Genomic DNA, 17,535 nt, shown 5'->3' with positions numbered 1-17,535 from the left:
GTAAGTCTCGTGTGGATGGGTGCAAGCCATGACTCAAGAAGTACAGTAAGACACCTCAAAGGCACAGGAGCCGAATACCTCATCATCAGAAGAAATAGGATGTAAAGGTGGAGGGGGGGGGGGGGGGGGGGGGAGAAAGCGGAGAGAGAGCAAATGAATAAAGGTTCTGAGATATGGAATAGAGGTACTGGGAGAATGGAATGGAGACATTGCGGGAGAGAGAGTCGATGTATTGAGACAGCTGTGGGAGTTGTGGGCTTGTGGGTGATGAACAAGTTTGTGACTACCTTCTAGTTATGGCTCCTATATTTTGGACTTCTGGAAACATACCCTCCACCTCTATCCTATCCAACTTTCCATAATTTATAGAAACAAAGAACTGCAGATGCTGGTTAATACACAAAAAGGGTGCAATGTGCTGGAGTAACTCAGCAGGTCAGGCAGCATCCCTGGAGAACATAGGTAGGTGATGTTCCAGGTCGAGACCCTTCTTCAGACTGACATTTCAGTTCGATGCCCTTCTTCAGACCCTGTCTGAAGAATGGTCTCAACCTGAAACATCACCGATCCATGTTCTCCAGGGATGCTGTCTGACCTGCTGAGTTACTCCAGCTCTGTGTGTCATTTCATAATTTATATCATCTACATCATTCTCCTACCCAAAGAGTCCCAGCAGCACACACATACTTTCCCGGCAGAGATAACATCTCAGTTCCATTATCGTCCTCAAAAATTTAGAAACTGTGCTATAGTTTTTTAGTGAGGGGCAATGAAACTATTTTTTAAATTATTAAAGCACCCATTGTGAATTCAAGCTCGATAGTCTAAAGTCCAAGAGTAAGAGTGTCCAAAGTCAGCATTCAGTTCACCAGGATATGTCTCAAACTCTTCCAATAACATTACAACATAGAAATTTACTCTTGGTTATTGGTTCAAAATGGGCAACATGGTGTCAGTTGCAGTTCTAGCTTATGAAATTATATTTCAGAAACACAGGACATTATACACCTTGGATAGACACACAGTGCTGGAGTAACTCAGCGGGTCAGCATCCCTGGAGAAAAAAAGATAGATGACATTTCAGGTCGGGACCCTTCAGACTGAAAGTCCAACACTTTGTGTCAACCCATCAGTCAGGACGGCACGGTGGCGTAGCTGTAGGGCTACTGCCTTACAGCTCCAGAGACCTGGGTTCGATCCTGACCATGGGTGCTTGTCTGTACAGAAAATAGACAATAGGTACAGGAGGAGGCCATTCGGCCCTTCGAGCCAGCACCGCCATTCAATGTGATCATGGCTGATCATTCTCAATCAGTACCCCGTTCCAGCCTTCTCCCCATACCCCCTGACTCCGCTATCCTTAAGAGCTCTATCTAGCTCTCTCTAGAATGCATTCAGAGAATTGGCCTCCACTGCCTTCTGAGGCAGAGAATTCCACAGATTCACAACTCTCTGACTGAAAAAGCTTTTCCTCATCTCAGTTCTAAATGGCCTACCCCTTATTCTTAAAACTGTGGCCCCTTGTTCTGGACTCCCCCAACATTGGGAACATGTCCCATACAACAGAGTTTGTATGTTCTCCCCGTGACCTGCGTGAAATTTCTCCAAGATCTTCGGTTTCCTCCCACACTCCAAAGACGTAATGTTAATTGGCTTGGTACAAATGTAAATTGTCCCTCGTGTGTGTAGTGTTAGTGTGTGGGGATCGCTAGTCAGTGCGGACTCGGTGGGTCGAAGGGCCTGTTTCCATGCTGTATCTCTAAACTAAACTAAGACGTTGCCTGACCCACTGTTACTCCAGCATTTTGCGTCACCCATCCTTTTGCTCTAGAGATGCTGCCTGACCCCGAGTTACTCCAGCACTTTGGGCCTCCCTCCCACCTACTTTCAGACTGAAGAAGGATCCCGACCCGAAACGTCGCCCATCTTTTTTTCTCCAGAGATCTGCCATAACCTGCTGAATTACTCCAGCACTTTGTGTCTATCTTCGGTATAAACCAGCATCTGAAGTTCCTTTTTACACATTACACACCTTTCGATGCACAATGCAGGACACTGAAGATGAATTCCTGTTCCAATTTTAAACCAACTCAGAAACAATGAAATCATCCAAACTGTAAACACAAAAGTTAGAAAAGTCTGAAGTCAAATATTTATTGGACAAGCCACATGTACAAAACAAAACAGCTGAATAATGAATGAGCAAACTTTTGTTACAACATTTAAATTTACATACAGCAGGACAATAGTTCCAGTTTAAATAAAATTAAAATCCTTAACTTTCCCCCAAATATAAAATTTCATTAATGGTTTCAAAAACAATTCTGATGGTATAATGATTTAAGTTAGACAAAAAAAAATAGTAAAAATGATTGCTGATAAATTTTCCGTCACTTTGGCAAAGAAAAGGTATGTGCTATGTGAGATTTTTTTATCAAAAAACATACCAAAGACTGTGTACATCTGGGATAAAGCTTAATGATGAATATTGCACTCAATAATGTACAAGAGTAAAAACAAAGGGCATTTGTAAAATATACTGTGCATGTCACTGGAGAAGTTAAAATACCCTGATTCAACATTCCCTCCATGACACTTTTCTTTGTTATAGGCAAGGCAATAATGCTAGTCTCTGGTGAATCTCCGTATTGTTCAACATTACAGCTCATGAAAATACTTTTACTACAAACGCGACTGTGTACAGAAAGCTACACGCACCTGGTGACTGAGCAGATAACAACTGTACACCGGAATAATTTTACATTTAGGCTCATTAGTGCTCCGTGGTGGAACATCACTGCCATTATCAGGGAGACAGCTGTGAGAAATGCAAAGCTACATGCATTAAATGTTTGTGCGTGAAAACACGTGCCAAAAGCATTCAATTTCACCAGAGTAATTCAGTCCTGCCTGATATATACTAACACTCCTGCAACCAGCACAGAGTCTATTATGCTGAACCCAATTTATTTTTTAAACACAGCTTAACTATAATCTTAAATTCTGATGCATGAGACCACATATCCTATCCGGAATACAACTTCCTTATGCCACCTTGTTTTTAATAACTATATACAGGTAATAGATACAGTATGTGTCCACAGACAGCAAAAATATTGATGCTAACATTATTTCCCTGTTTTGGTTTCTAATATATTAAACATACAAAGTCTATACTTTTAAGACAGGTTTGAGTAGCAAAGCAATGGATCCAGTGCCACCACGGAATACTAAAAACTGTACAGTATAATGCAGACTAGCAAAACTCCTCAGAGAACGCCTAAAATACAATTGCATCCTCTGGACCAGAGCTCAAATGTGCAAACGTGATTTCTTTTGGGTTCACAACCCAGTTGGCCTCGCTTCTCGAGAGGTAAGGCTGAACTCATCTGCCATCCTGCATGAGAAGTATCCTGAGTGAAAACATGCAAGGAAAGACCGCCGCCGGTAACCCTTGACGCTCAAACCATGGACGACGAGTTTGAGATGCCCTGGACTACAGTTCCGCCCGCTGTTCCACTGATCGCGTTGAAGATGTGATACGAGTCGGGCAGGTGGCTGATCTTCATCCCATCGTCCGCCAGCGAAATCTGAACAAGAAAGCACACGATTTCAACACGAAGCGCGCGGCACGGCCTCAGCAGAAAGACAACCGCTCGCGCAACCCTTTCTCAAGCCACGACCCAAAATGGGCAACGGGTTTCAAGTTAATTCCAAGATCGCTGCGCAAACAAACACGCTGATGCCATGCATTTGCAGACTTTTCAATGGGGACATTACCATCCAATCTGCTCACATTACATGAGGAAGCATTCAGAGAAAAGGAGAAAATGAGAGAATACATGGGTTAGTTTTCATTTGTATCACACTCCAATTTATATCCTAGAAGTACATGTAGGTCTAAATTCTGGGCTCATGCAACTGATTAATAAAATATCTCAGCATTCTTGCTTTTATTTTCCCTCTTTTTACTTTCCATTAACAGTACATTTTATCTTAACATGGCGTACAAAGTCGGTTCATGCAACATTGCCTCGTGACAATTTAAAAAAGATCGTAGCATAAAAGGAGCTGAATTATTAAAAACGAAACAAAATTGGCCCATAAACTTGCAATGTAATTGGAAGGTTGCAGTTATATTCAGAGGGATGGTTCTGGGCCTGTACTCGCTGGAGTTTAGAAGGATTAGGGGTTGGGGGGGGAATCTCATTGAAACCTGCCGGATAATGAAAGGCCTGGATAGAGTGGATGTGGAAAGGATGTTTCCAACAATGGGAGAGTCGAGATCTAAAGATATACCTTTAGAATGGAAATGAGGAGGATGAGCCAGAGGGTGATAAATCAGTGGAATTCACTGCCACAGACGGCTGTGGAGGCATTGGGTGTTTATAAAGTGGAGATTGATAGGTTCTTGACTAGTAAGGGCATTAAAGGTCATTGGGGAGAAGGCAAGAGAATGGGATTGAGAGAGAAAAATAGACCAGCCACGATTGAAAGGTGGAATAGACTCAATGGGCTGGCTGGCCTAATTTAGCTCTTTTGTCTCACGGCCTCATGCAGTAAACCTGCCTGTTCAAGACCAGCTGGATGGAACTGCAGATCACTATTTGATATGGTACAGTTCAAAATGTATTTTTTTCTCAAAGCTGATTACAGGAGAAAGCCAGCCGCATTTCTGACCATGTTGCAAATATCAAAATCTTACCTGTCAAAGACACCACAGCACAAATTTCCCAGATTGGGAAAAATGCACTGAAAGGAATAAAATGTTCTTCTGATACAGATGGGACACCCTTTATCAATCAGCATAAATATGTAACAAAGAACTTTCTCCTTGGAGTCTAAAATTCCTGCTTTTTTCCACTGGAGATCCAAATCACAAAGTGGTTTGGAAAGATTGGCAGGGCCACGGTTCCAGGATTTAACGAGATATGCAAAGTGTTCCTTCCACCTGTTAAAAGATCCCTGCTCTTCATAGTTCGAATTCAGTGGGTCCCATTTCGAGCTGCTAGATCTCACATTAGGTGGTTCCAAATATTGCAAGATTGGTAGTTGGAAAGTTCCCAAAAGAAGAACAACAAAAGAAAATTGTTTAAGATATTTATGGATAGGGACAGAGAGGGTCCACGTGAGAAAATGCTCAACTGGGAAAAGGCCAACTTTGAGGGTATGAGAGAAGATCTTGCTCAAGTTGACTGGAGCAGGTTATTTGAGGGGAAAGGAACATCAGGATGTTTTTAAAATTGTGCTGACAAAAGCTCAGGATATGTAAGTCCCTGTTAGAGTGAAGGGCAAAGCAGGCAAACGTAAGGAAGCTTGGCTGACGAGGGAAATTGAGGCATTGGTCAAAAACAAGAAGGATGTATGGGACAGGTATAGGCAGCTGGGATCAAGTGCACCCTTGGAAGAGTTTCGGGAACTAAGGAGTAAACTGAAAAAGGAAATCAGAAGGGCGAAAAGGGGCCAGGAGATAGCTCATCCCAAAAGATTTTATAACGACATATGGGGGAAAAGGGTAACTAGAGAGAGAGTGGGAACTTTCAGGAATCAAAGCGGTCACCTCTGTGTGGAGCCACAGGAGACGGTCAATGAGTATTTCCCCTCTCTATTTACCGAGGAGAAAGACAGTAGGACGGAGGAGCTTTGGGCAGTCAATGGAAGTGTCTTGAGAGCAGTCTGTGTTACCGTGTATGAAGGTAGACAAATCTCCAGAGCCTGATCAGATATATCCAAGGACATTGTGGGAAGCTAGAGAGGAACTTGTGGGAGCCCTAGTTGAAATTTACAAGTCTTCCTTAAATACATGAGAGGTGCCGGAAGACTGGAGGGTGGCACATGTTGTGCCTCTATTCAAGAAGAGCTGCAGGGAAAAATGCTGGGAACTGTAGGCCAGTAAGCTTAACATCTGTATATTCACAAAATGCTGGAGTAACTCAGCAGGTCAGGCAGCATCTCGGGAGAGAAGGAATGGGTGACGTTTCGGGTCGAGACCCTTCTTCAGACTGATGTCAGGGGGGGCGGGACAAAGGAAGGATATAGGTGGAGACAGGAAGATAGAGGGAGATCTGGGAAGGAGGAGGGGAAGGGAGGGGCAGAGGAGCTATCTGAAGTTGGAGAAGTCGACGTTCATACCACCGGGCTGCAAACTGCCCAGGCGAAATATGAGGTGCTGCTCCTCCAATTTCCGGCGGGCCTCACTATGGCACTGGAGGAGGCCCATGACAGAAAGGTCAGACTGGGAATGGGAGGGGGAGTTAAAGTGCTCGGCCACCGGGAGATCAGTTTTGTTAATGCGGACCGAGCGCAGGTGTTCAGCGAAGCGATCGCCGAGCCTGCGCTTGGTTTCGCCGATGTAAATAAGTTGACATCTAGAGCAGCGGATGCAATAGATGAGGTTGGAGGAGGTGCAGGTGAACCTTTGTCTCACCTGGAAAGACTGTTTGGGTCCTTGGATGGAGTTGAGGGGGGAGGTAAAGGGACAGGTGTTGCATCTCGTGCGGTTGCAGGGGAAAGTGCCCGGGGTTGGGGTGGTTTGGGTAGGAAGGGACGAGTGGACCAGGGAGTTACGGAGGGAACGGTCTCTGCGGAACGCAGAGAGGGGAGGGGATGGGAAGATATGGCCAGTGGTGGGGTCCCGTTGTAGGTGACGGAAATGTTGGTGGATGATATGTTGGATCCGCTGGCTGGTGGGGTGGAAGGTGAGAACGAGGGGGATTCTGTCCTTGTTGCGAGTGGGGGGAGGGGGAGCAAGAGCGGAGCTGCGGGATGTAGAAGAGACCCTAGTGAGAGCCTCATCTATAATGGAGGAGGGGAAGCCCCGTTTTCTGAAGAACGAGGACATCTCGGAAGCCCTAGTGTGAAACCCCTCATCCCGGGCGCAGATGCGGCGTAGACGGAGGAATTGGGAGTAGGGGATAGACTTTTTGCAGGGGACCGGGTGGGAAGAAGTGTAGTCCAAATAGCTGTGTGAGTCGGTGGGTTTGTAGTAAATGTCCGTCACTAGTCTGTCTCCTGTGATGGAGATGGTGAGGTCCAGAAACGGGAGGGAGATGTCAGAGATAGTCCAGGTATATTTAAGGGCAGGATGGAAATTGGAGGTGAAGTGTATGAAGTCAGTGAGTTCTGCATGGGTGCAAGAGGTAGCACCAATGCAGTCGTCGATGTAGCGGAGGTAGAGTTCGAGGATGGGGCCAGTGTACGTCTGGAACAGGGATTGTTCGACGTACCCGACAAAGAGGCAGGCGTAGCTAGGGCCCATGCGAGTGCCCATAGCTACGCCTCTGGTTTGGAGGAAGTGGGAGGAGTCAAAGGAGAAGTTGTTGAGGGTAAGAACCAGCTCTGCTAGGCGGAGGAGAGTGTTGGTCGATGGGGATTGGCTGGTTCTACGGTCGAGGAAGAAACGGAGGGCTTCGAGACCATCCTTGTGGGGGATGGAAGTGTAGAGTGACTGGACATCCATGGTGAAGATGAGGGAGTGGGGGCCTGGGAACCGGAAGTTATCCAGGAGATGGAGAGCGTGTGAGGTGTCTTGGACGTAGGTGGGGAGGGATTTAACCAGGGGGGATAGGATAGAGTCGAGGTAGGTAGAGATAAGTTCGGTGGGGCATGAGCAGGCAGAGACAATGGGTCTGCCGGGACAGTTGTGTTTGTGGATTTTGGGTAGGAGGTAGAATCGGGCCGTGCGGGGCTGGGGAACTATGAGATTGGAGGCACTGGGGGGTAGATCGCCGGAGATGATGAGGTCAGTGATGGTGCTGCTGATAAAGGTCTGGTGTTTATCGGTGGGGTCATGGTTCAGGGATAGGTAGGAAGAGGTGTCAGAGCTTAACATCTGTAGTTGGAAATTTACCAGAGAGTATTCTGAGGGATAGGTTATACTGGCATTTGTGTAAGATGGAACTGCAGATGCTGGTTTAAACCGAAGATAGACACAAAAAGCTGGAGTAACTCAGCGGGCCAGTCAGCATCTTTGGCGAGAAGGAACGGGTGGCATTTCGAGTTGGGTCTGCAGAAGGGTCGCAACCCGAAACGTCACCCATTCCTTCTCTCCAGAGATGCTGCCTGTCCCGCTGAGTAACTCCAGCTTTTAGAGTCTATATACAGGCATTTGGATGGACAAGGGCTGATTTGGGATAGTCAGCATGGTTTTGTACATGGGAGGTCATGTCTCACAAATCTGATTGAGTTTTTTGAAGACGTGACCAAAAAAGTCGACGAGGGAAAAGCTGTGGATGTTGTATACATGGATTTCAGTAAGGCATTCGACAAGGTTCCACATGGTAGGCTGCTCTGGAAGGTTAGATCGTGTGGAATCCAAGGAGAGATAGCTGAATAGATAGCAAATTGGCTTCATGGAAGGATGTTGAGGGTGATGGTGGAAGGTTGCTTCTTGGACTGGAGGCCTGTGACTAGTGGTGTGCCTCAGTTTTCAATGCTGGGCCTGTTACTGTTTATCATCTACATCAATGATTTGGATGAGAACATACATGGCAAGATTAGCAAGTTTGCTGTTGATACAAAAGTGAGTGGTTTTGCAGGTAGTGAAGATGGTTGTGAAAAATTGCAGCAGGATCTTGATCGATTGGCCAAGTGGGCTGAGGAATGGTTGATGTAATTTAATACAGAGAAATGTGAGGTGTTGCATTTTTGGACGTCTAACAAGGGCAGGAGCTACACAGTGAATGGTAGGCCTCTGGTGAGTGTTGTAGAGCAGAGGGATCTAGGAATGCAGGTGCATGGTTCCTTGAAGTCGCAGGTAGATAAGGTGGTCAAAAAGGCTTTTGGCACATTGGCCTTCATCAGTCAGAGTATTGAGAATAGAAGTTAGGAGGTTATGTTGCAGTTGTATAAGACCGCATTTGGCGTATTATGTTCAGTTCTGGGCACGATGTTATAGGAAAGATATTGTCAAGCTTAAAAGGGTTCAGAGAAGATTTACGAGGATGTTGCCAGGATTAGAGGGTCTGAGCTATAGGGAGAGGTTGAGTAGGCTGGGTCTCTATTCTTTGGAGCGCAGGAGGATGAGGGGTGATCTTATAGTAGTGTATAAAATCATGAGAGGAATAGATCGGATGCACAGAATCTCTTGCCAAGAGCAGGGGAATCGAGGACCAGAGGACATAGTTCAAGGTGAAGGGGAAAAGATTTAACAGGAATCTGAGGGGTAACTCTTTCACACAAAGGGTGGTGGGTGTATGGAACAAGCTGCCAGAGGAGGTCGTTGAGGCTGGGACTATCCCAACGTTTAAGAAACACTTAGACAGGTACATGGATAAGACAAGTTTGGAGGGATCTGGATCAAGCGCAGGCAGGTGGGACTAGTGTGGCTGAGACATGTTGGCCGTTGTGGGCAAGTTGGGCTGAAGGGCCTGTTTCCACACTGTATCACTCTATGACTCCATAAAATGTACTTAGTTTCATTGCTACCTTGGCTCTGGGGTTGTAAGCAATCCTCTGGAACGCCCCCAACTCATTAAAAGGAGTGTTATGAGATCATCGCGTGTTGGTGGAAGTGGAGTGCAGATCTTAATGAGTGTGTGGAAGTTGTGCGTGGTTTGCTGCACAATGAGGGAATGCCACAGTTCACCAGAAACGACCAAGCAGTTGAGGATGTGAATCTGCATTTGATGTTTAATCGATCTAATTTAGGCTAAAATTATAATTTAGACTAAGCATACATACTCTTGTGTTCTAAACACATTCCCGTGAGGAATGTTGTTAACGGGTTTGTTACATACAGTCGGGGGACCCACCTGTTCATGCATGATGTTGGACAACTCACGAACCATATCCCTGTAGTTGCTCTTCATCTCTTCCTGATACTCCAGCTGGTCTTCCTTGATCAAACGTTCGTTTATGACCAAGGCTTGCCCACAAGCTTCAACAAACTGCCTGTGAACACGGAGAACAGACGCTGAGTCACGGTTGGCGAGCGATGCGTGGCCGACAAGGTCGCAATGGGTCAGACACAGCGGCGTTTACCTGAACACCTCCTTCAGCTGCTTGACTTTGTTGTCCGGGTACTTCTTCACATTGGCTTCCTCCAGGAACGCCCTGGCGTAAGCTAATGGCCCAGCATTGACCTACAAAAATAATGGTATAGGGTGATTGAGGCAAGTACAACAAAACTTGGAGACAAACATACCTTCCTGATGGACAGTCATCCTCAACAAAGTGTACAAAACCATGAGAGGAATAGATCGGGTAGACGCACAGAGTAGGGGAATCGAACGTCCAAAATTAAAGACATTTGGACAGGTACATGGATTGGAAAGGTTCTGTGGGATATGGGCCAAACGCTGGCAAAAGGGACTCAAGTCGGCAACTTGGTCAGCAAGAACAAGATGGGTGGAAGGGTCTGTTTTCGTGCTGTATAACTCTATGACTCTGTGCAAAAGCAAGGATTGCTGTGTTTTGGAAACTTTTCATTTCTCAAAAAAACAATAATTTACCAAGAATCCAACTGAAATGACTGCACTGTTCAATGTTGCTTTTAAAGTCACATCAAATGATTTTACAAGACAGCACAGTGACTGAAAATCCTTTTTATTTGGTGAAAAACATTTTCGGTTGAATGGATCACAAACTGTCTTATGTTACTGCTCATAAATAGAAACAAATCTGGATTTCCACATTGTTTAAAAAAACTTCAATTTTGAATAAAAACAACTAACGTTGGCCACGAAAATTACTAAATTATCTAGTAAACTAACCAAAGCAATTCTGCAGATTTTGAGCGCAATTTCACAACGGTGCCCAAAGGGTAAATTGCAGATCATTATTTATGCTGTTGAAAATCCCACCTGTACGATGACACTGCCTTGGAGTTTGAGCTGCAGTTTGATCATATCAACATCAGAAGAGGAACACAGTATCTGCAGCTCCGACACTTTATTGCTCATCTCGTCGATTGCAACCTCAATGGGATTCAGGTCTATGTGCTGCTGATACATCACAGGGATCCGCTTCTTCACATAGGGGAAATGGTGCATAGCTACGGAGGACAGAACATAATTCACATTAGGAATGCTGCAGCAAAGATGTTAGATGCTTGTTATGAAACCATTGCTCTCTATGTGTTTAGGACACTGTTGCGTTTCACTCTTGAAACAGATTACTGAGCTCTTGTTCAATCCCAATACTTGGGCAACATTCGTGGAACACCTTTAATATGGAAAAATGCCCCGAAAGTACGTGCTAGAATACAAACAAAAGCTTGGTAAAAGATGTGGGTTTTAAGGGGACCTTAAAGATGTAGGGGAAATGTGTAGGAAGGAACTGCAGATGCTGGTTTAAACCTAAGATAGACACAAAAAGCTGGAGTAACTCAGTGGGTCAAGCAGCTTCTCTGAAAAAATTGAATATATGATGTTTAAACCAGCATCTGCAGTTCCTTCATATGGACCATTGTGGTCTCCACCTATTCTTGATCATCGTTACTTTTTGCATATCTTTCATTCATTTCTTCCATATCTCTCTATATCACCGTCTATATCTCTCCTTTCCCTTTCCCCTGACTCTCAGCCTGAAGAAGGATCTCAAACCAAAACATCACCTATTCCTTTTCTCTTAAAGATGTCGAGTTTGGAGTGTGTGGGGGGGGGGGGGGGGGATTATAGACCTTAGAGATATCAGACAGCTAGCTGACATTGGCTAGAATTGGTGAGTGCAGAATTGGTTTGTAGGCCTGGAGATAGTCACAGAGGATTTGAAAGCAAGGGTGAGAATGAAAAAAAAATGAGGCAATGCTCAACTGGAAGCGAGTTAGGTCAAGACTGGTGTGTAAAATCAATGGAAGATAGACACAAAAAGCTGGAGTAACTCAGCGGGACCGGCAGCATCTCTGGAGAGAAGGAGTGAGTGACGTTTCGGGTCGAGACCCTTCTTCAAAAAATCAATGGCTCCGGTTAGGACGCTGAGAGGACTTGGCATGAGAGGAAGGAAAGCCATCCGGTCTTTGAGTAACACCAATATTAGCACAAAGTCACAACCGTGGTCCAAAGGAGCTCGGAGAACTCCTCCCTCTGAATACAAGGAGGATAGAGGAAATGCTGACAAATACAAGCATCGCCGGATGAACTTTAGATGAACTGTGGGCAACTTGTTGGTCAGATGTAGGTACAATACGTTGAGACATAGATCTTTGCATTTTATGATACTAGAACAGTGTTGTCTAACCTTGAACAAGACACTCTGTGAATTGTTAACCCCACACAAGTTTATCCTTACAGTGGTTTCCACGCAGTTGAACCAGTGTTAGCAACAGATTAACTACGATGAACTAGAAACAATTCAAGCACGGTCATCAGATTTAGGGTCAAGAGTGTCAAAGCTTGTCAACAGTTTCAGTCCTGAAATCCGGTTCAGTAGTAGACGCAAGAAGATAGACACAAAATGCTGGAGTAACGCAGCGGGTCAGGCAGCACCTCGAGAAAACGAATATGTGACGTTTCGGGTCGAGACCCTTCCTCAGACTGAGAATCAGGGGAGAGGGAAACTAGAGGGAAACAAGATCCGCGCACACATCTCCCGTTACCTCCTAAAGGGAAGCGCTGTAACAGTGGAAACACTGCACACCTGAAGGCACGCCCAGCAGCGGAGGGGTGATTAAATTTGGGGATAATCAAGAGATCATAGAAACAGCATGAGTAAGCCATTCGGTCCTTCGAGCCAGCACCGCCATTCAATATGATCATGGCTGATCATCTAAATTCAGTACCCCGTTCCTGCTTTTTCCCTTGATTCCTTTAGCCCCAAGAGCTAAATCTAACTCTCTCTTGAAAACATCCAGTGAATTGGCCTCCACTGCTTTCCGTGGCAGAGAATTTCACAGATTCACAACTCCTAAATGGCCTACCCTTTATTCTTAAACTGTGACCCCTGGTTCTGGACTCCCCCAACATCAGGAACATTTTTCCTGCATCTAGCCTGTCCAATCCTTTAAGAATTTTATATTTTTCTATAAGATCCGCTCTCATCCTTCTAAATTCCAGTAAATACAAGCCCAATCGACCCATTCTTTCGTCATATGTCAGTCCCACCATCCCGGGGATTAACCTAGTGAACCTTTGCTGCACACCCTCAATAGCAATAATATTCTTCCTCAAATTAGGAGACCAAAACTGCACACAATACTCCAGGTGCGGTCTCACCAGGGCCCTGTACAACTGCAGGAGGACCTCCTTGCTCCTAAACTCAAATCCTCTTGCAATGAAGGCCAACACGCCATGAGATTTCCTCACTCCATGCTTACTTTCAGTGACTGATGTACAAGGACACCCAGGTCTCGTTGCACTACCCCTTTTCCTAATCTGACACCATTCAGATAATAATCTGCCTTTCTTTTCTTGCCATCAAAGTGGATAACCTCACATTTATCCACATTATACTGCATCTGCCAACTCACCCAACCTATCCAAGCCACCTTGCAGCCTCATAGCATCCTCCTCGCAGCTCACACTGCCACCCAGCTTTGTATCATCTGCAAACTTGGAGATGTTACATTTAATTCCTTCCTCTAATTGGTCAATATATATTGTAAATGACAGGGGTCCCAGCACTGAGCCTTGCGGCATCCCACTAGTCACTGTCTGCCATTCTGAAATGATCAGAACTACAGAAGGTCAGGAGATGGAGCAGGACTTGGGAGAGGCAGCCAAAAGTTGTCCCAAAAGTTATTTTGAGCAAAATGCAAAAGGAAATGTGATTAATCGACCATTCTCCTTGCCTCTGCTCCATCATTCACAAAGGTCATGACTGATGCCCTTGATTCTGTTCATTTTCCTACCTGATCTCATTTAACTTGGTTTCTTAGAGTCCCAACACATACTTATTTCTGCCGTGGATATATTCATTTTTACGGGTTATATGATCCCAAAGTTTCACCTCAGTCTTAAGTGGCTGACTCTTTATCCCAAGTGCTTTTCTTAAAGTTCTGAGTACTTTGGAAAGACAAGGCAGAGTTCTGAGTAGGAAGGAACTGCAGATGCTGGTTTATACCGAAGGTAGACACAAAATGCAGGACTCAGCTGGTCAGTCGGCCCCGAATTGTTCTGGGGTTTTCTCGCCTCTCGTTTATTTCCCACCCTCTACTTTTAGGCTGAAGAAGGGTTCCGAACTGAAACGTCACCCGTTCTTTTTCTCCAGAGATGCTGCCTGACCCACTGAGTTACTCCAGTATTTTGTGTAGCGGGTAGTGTTCTGAGTTGTCGAATGTAACTTTTAAAGCTCTCTCACTTATGACGAGGTAAAGGAACAGTGGGATTGTTAAGTCCATCAGGTTTTGCAATCAAGAAGCCATACAACTCCTAACACCTGACGATCAGCTCCACAATCCTGTTGCTTTCCAGTTACCATTGAAACCATGCAGTACCTCAATCTGCCCATCTTAACAGAAGTAAGAGTAGGCCCCTCGCCCTCTCGTCTGCCCAACCATTCAATATTATAGTGGCTGATCTATGCTGGACTCAACTCCTCTTCTGTGCCAGTTTCCCCATAGGTCTCAATTCTTTGATCTTTCAAATATTTATCTATTTCCACCTTAAATATATTTAAAGAACTGGCCTCCATCACTACCATCAAAGAATTCGAGAGGTTTACCACTCTTGAAGGGGAAATTCTTCCGTATTTTTGTTTAAAACATGCAATCCCAATTTCCGAAGTTATATCCCTAAATTTAGATTTCACTCCCCCACTCAAGACGAGCATTAGACTGCAGTTCCTTCCTACATATCTTTGGTGTAAACCAGCATCTGTAGTTCCTTTTTACACATTTTGTAAGAAGGGTCTCGACAGGAGAGTGGGGTTAGGAGGTAGATAGATCAGCCATGATTGAATGGTGGAGTAGACTTGATGGGCCGATTGGTCTAATTATGCTCCTATTACTTATGACCTTCACCTCTTGAAAGAACCAGCTTGGTGAGGAGAAGAGTGGGGAAAGGGAAGCTGTTGGTGATGAGCAATTGTTTGAGGCAATGGAAGAATTTGAAGGTAAAACGAGGAGGATTTTAAATTGTGTTCTCTGGGGAAGAGACGCCAAGGTTGAGGTGATGGATGAATGAACTAGTGCAGGACAAGGTGTGGGTTTTGGGACTGCTAGTGATCAAGGGATGAGACATCAGTCAGGTGAATGTTTGAACAATGATGTGTGCAGGTGATGGTATAATCAGCCCGAGATTGCAATCTGCTGAAATTGATAAATACATACACAAGCTAATTAGATTAGGTTTCAATTTAAAGAATAATAATAATAATAATAATAATAAGCATTTATTTTATATAGCGCTTTACCAGGTGCTCAAAGCGCTTTACAAAAACAGTCATAACATAAAAACAAACAGACAAACTATCCTGACGGAGAAGCGGCGAACAAACAGCGCCAGCGTCCTCTCACGTCAGGGTCCGGCAGTAGACAACAAAAAGCACAGGACACACAGATACAATTTTAACACAAACAGCCATCACAGTGATTGCTCCAGGCACACCCTCACTGTGATGGAAGGCAAAGAAAAGTCATTATCTCCTCCTCATTCTTCTCCTGTAGTGCCACGAGGCGATCGAGGCTCCCAACTTTTGAAGCCCCCACCGGGCGATGGAAAGTCCGAGGGCTGAGCCGAGCAGGCTGATTAATGTTCTGAGCCCCCACCGGGCGATGGAAAGTGCCGCGGCCAGGCCACGCAGGGCGATGAGGGGCCTGCGAGCGGGTCGATCGTACCTCGCGCTCCGGGGCGGTCGAAGCTGCTACGGCTAGAGCTCCCGAAAGCCGGTCGCCAGCCAGGGACCTGCGAGCTCCCGATGTTGCGGTCTGCAGGGCCCACGGCCGAAGCCTCCGAGATGGTAAGTCCAGGCCGTGCGACCGGAGTCTTCAAGGTCGATCCCAGCTGGAGGCCGCCGACTCCACGATGTTAGGCCGTCGTGCGAACGGAGATACGACACGGTAAAGGTCGCATCTCCGTTGAGGAGATTAGAAAAAAATGTTTCCCCCACCCCCCCATAAACAGAGTTAAAAATAGAACAAAACGTACATTAAACGATGACAATAGACAAAAAACAAAAAAAAAGACAGAGAGACTGCCGGTGAGCCGCAGCTGCAGAACACAGCCACGCCCCCTTCACCAAGAATAATGAAGCAAAATCAACTGTCACATATAGAATGAAGAGCTCGCAGTCAGTCATAAATTAGTCATTGCAGCAATAATCACATAAATGATATGCAAAGTTTCAGAGGAGACAAGAAAACCCAAGTTCATCAATTGGTTTCCTTCCAAAATTAGTCGACTTTGGCAAAGCTTCTTCCAGTTACTCAAGAGGAGCGCACAAGTTGAGAGAAGGTGTTGTATCAATGCCAATCTGTTCTAGTAATGTGACTGTTTTCCCAGATACTCTGATTCCATAAAGCACTGAGATTATGAAATGTGCTGTCGACATACTACTGCAACGTTTCACACTGATAGGTTTAAGCACATATTATTTTTCTTGACAAAGGCTGGTAGGTATCTGGAATGAGCTGCGAGAGGAAGTGGTCGAGACAGGTGTAATAATATTTCAGGGACAATAATATTTCTGGGACAGATACATGATACATGGATAGGAAATGTTTAGAGGGATATGGGTCAAGTGCGAGCAAAGGGACTAGCAGAGATGGGCATCCTGGTTGGCATGGACAAGACGGGCTGAAGGGCCTGCTTTCATGCTGTTAAAGACAGCTCCAGAAAACATTCCTGAACTGGATCATGATCCAGTGAATTGGCCTCCACTGCCCTCTGTGGCAGAGAATTCCACAAATTCACAACTCTCTGGGTGAAAAAGTTTCTTCTCACCTCAGTTTTAAATGGCCTCCCCTTTATTCTTACTGGGTGGTGAGAACTCATTCCCATAGAAAACGGCGACAGAAGAAAAGCTCTAAATCATGGTGGGGGTGGAGGTGAGGCCTTTATTGAGGACAGACTATTCAGTATCGAAAGGAGGAAGTCAGGGGGGACGGTGAAAACATGACAAGGATGAGGGTTGGGTTCAAAGAGGGGCAGAGGAGTGGACGGAGGTTTAGACAAGGTACTATGGGGGGGATGATGGGGGTTCAGAGGGGAGGGCCGTAAAATAGAAGCACCTTAGATCGTGGAGTACAAGGATTGAGTAACTGGGTGAGGTGAGCTTTCGCAGTAGAATCAAGTGAAGAGACATGGTACTCACTGGTAAGGATGGTTCTTCGCTTACACTGCTGATCCACTCCCCCTTGCTTCTTTCCTGAGACCGTGAAAGGCATCTCAAAAACAAACCGCTGAATGTTGTGGCTTCTCTCAAAATCGGTTTTCCGGTCCTGCATTTCCTTCTCATCGAGAAACGGCGTCACATACGTGACTTGAATGTAGGCGAACTTTGAATCCAGGTCTTTTGGATTGACCTTGGCGGAAAGAAAATAACTTAATCAGAGAACACCGGGCCAAGTAGAGCCAGACACCTTTGCCAAGGATAAGAGTTAACCGTTTGGCAGAGGAGCAAACCCCGCTCAAGTTCTGACTACAAGATTCACAGAAGGCA

The 17,535-nt window shown here is 45.4% G+C and overlaps 1 protein-coding gene across 9 annotated transcripts in view; it reads right to left on the bottom strand.

Moving 5' to 3' along the window:
- Nucleotides 1–2,220: 2,220 nt before the first annotated feature.
- Nucleotides 2,221–17,535, bottom strand: part of LOC144595138 (dedicator of cytokinesis protein 9-like) — a 264,207-nt gene continuing 248,892 nt past the window's right edge. For all 9 annotated transcript variants that reach the window (XM_078402228.1, XM_078402233.1, XM_078402231.1 and 6 more), the window contains 5 exons: nt 17,188–17,398; nt 10,803–10,993; nt 9,982–10,082; nt 9,753–9,891; nt 2,221–3,590 (listed from right to left, as the gene is read on the bottom strand). In XM_078402228.1, coding sequence (XP_078258354.1) covers nt 3,462–3,590; nt 9,753–9,891; nt 9,982–10,082; nt 10,803–10,993; nt 17,188–17,398 — 771 coding nt within the window. In that variant the 3' untranslated portion in view covers nt 2,221–3,461. The remainder of the gene's footprint in view (nt 3,591–9,752; nt 9,892–9,981; nt 10,083–10,802; nt 10,994–17,187; nt 17,399–17,535) is intronic.

The sequence above is a fragment of the Rhinoraja longicauda genome, chromosome 7, assembly GCF_053455715.1.
Source record: "Rhinoraja longicauda isolate Sanriku21f chromosome 7, sRhiLon1.1, whole genome shotgun sequence".
Taxonomy (NCBI): Eukaryota; Metazoa; Chordata; class Chondrichthyes; order Rajiformes; family Arhynchobatidae; genus Rhinoraja; species Rhinoraja longicauda.
This window is presented reverse-complemented; position numbering and strand designations above follow the sequence as displayed.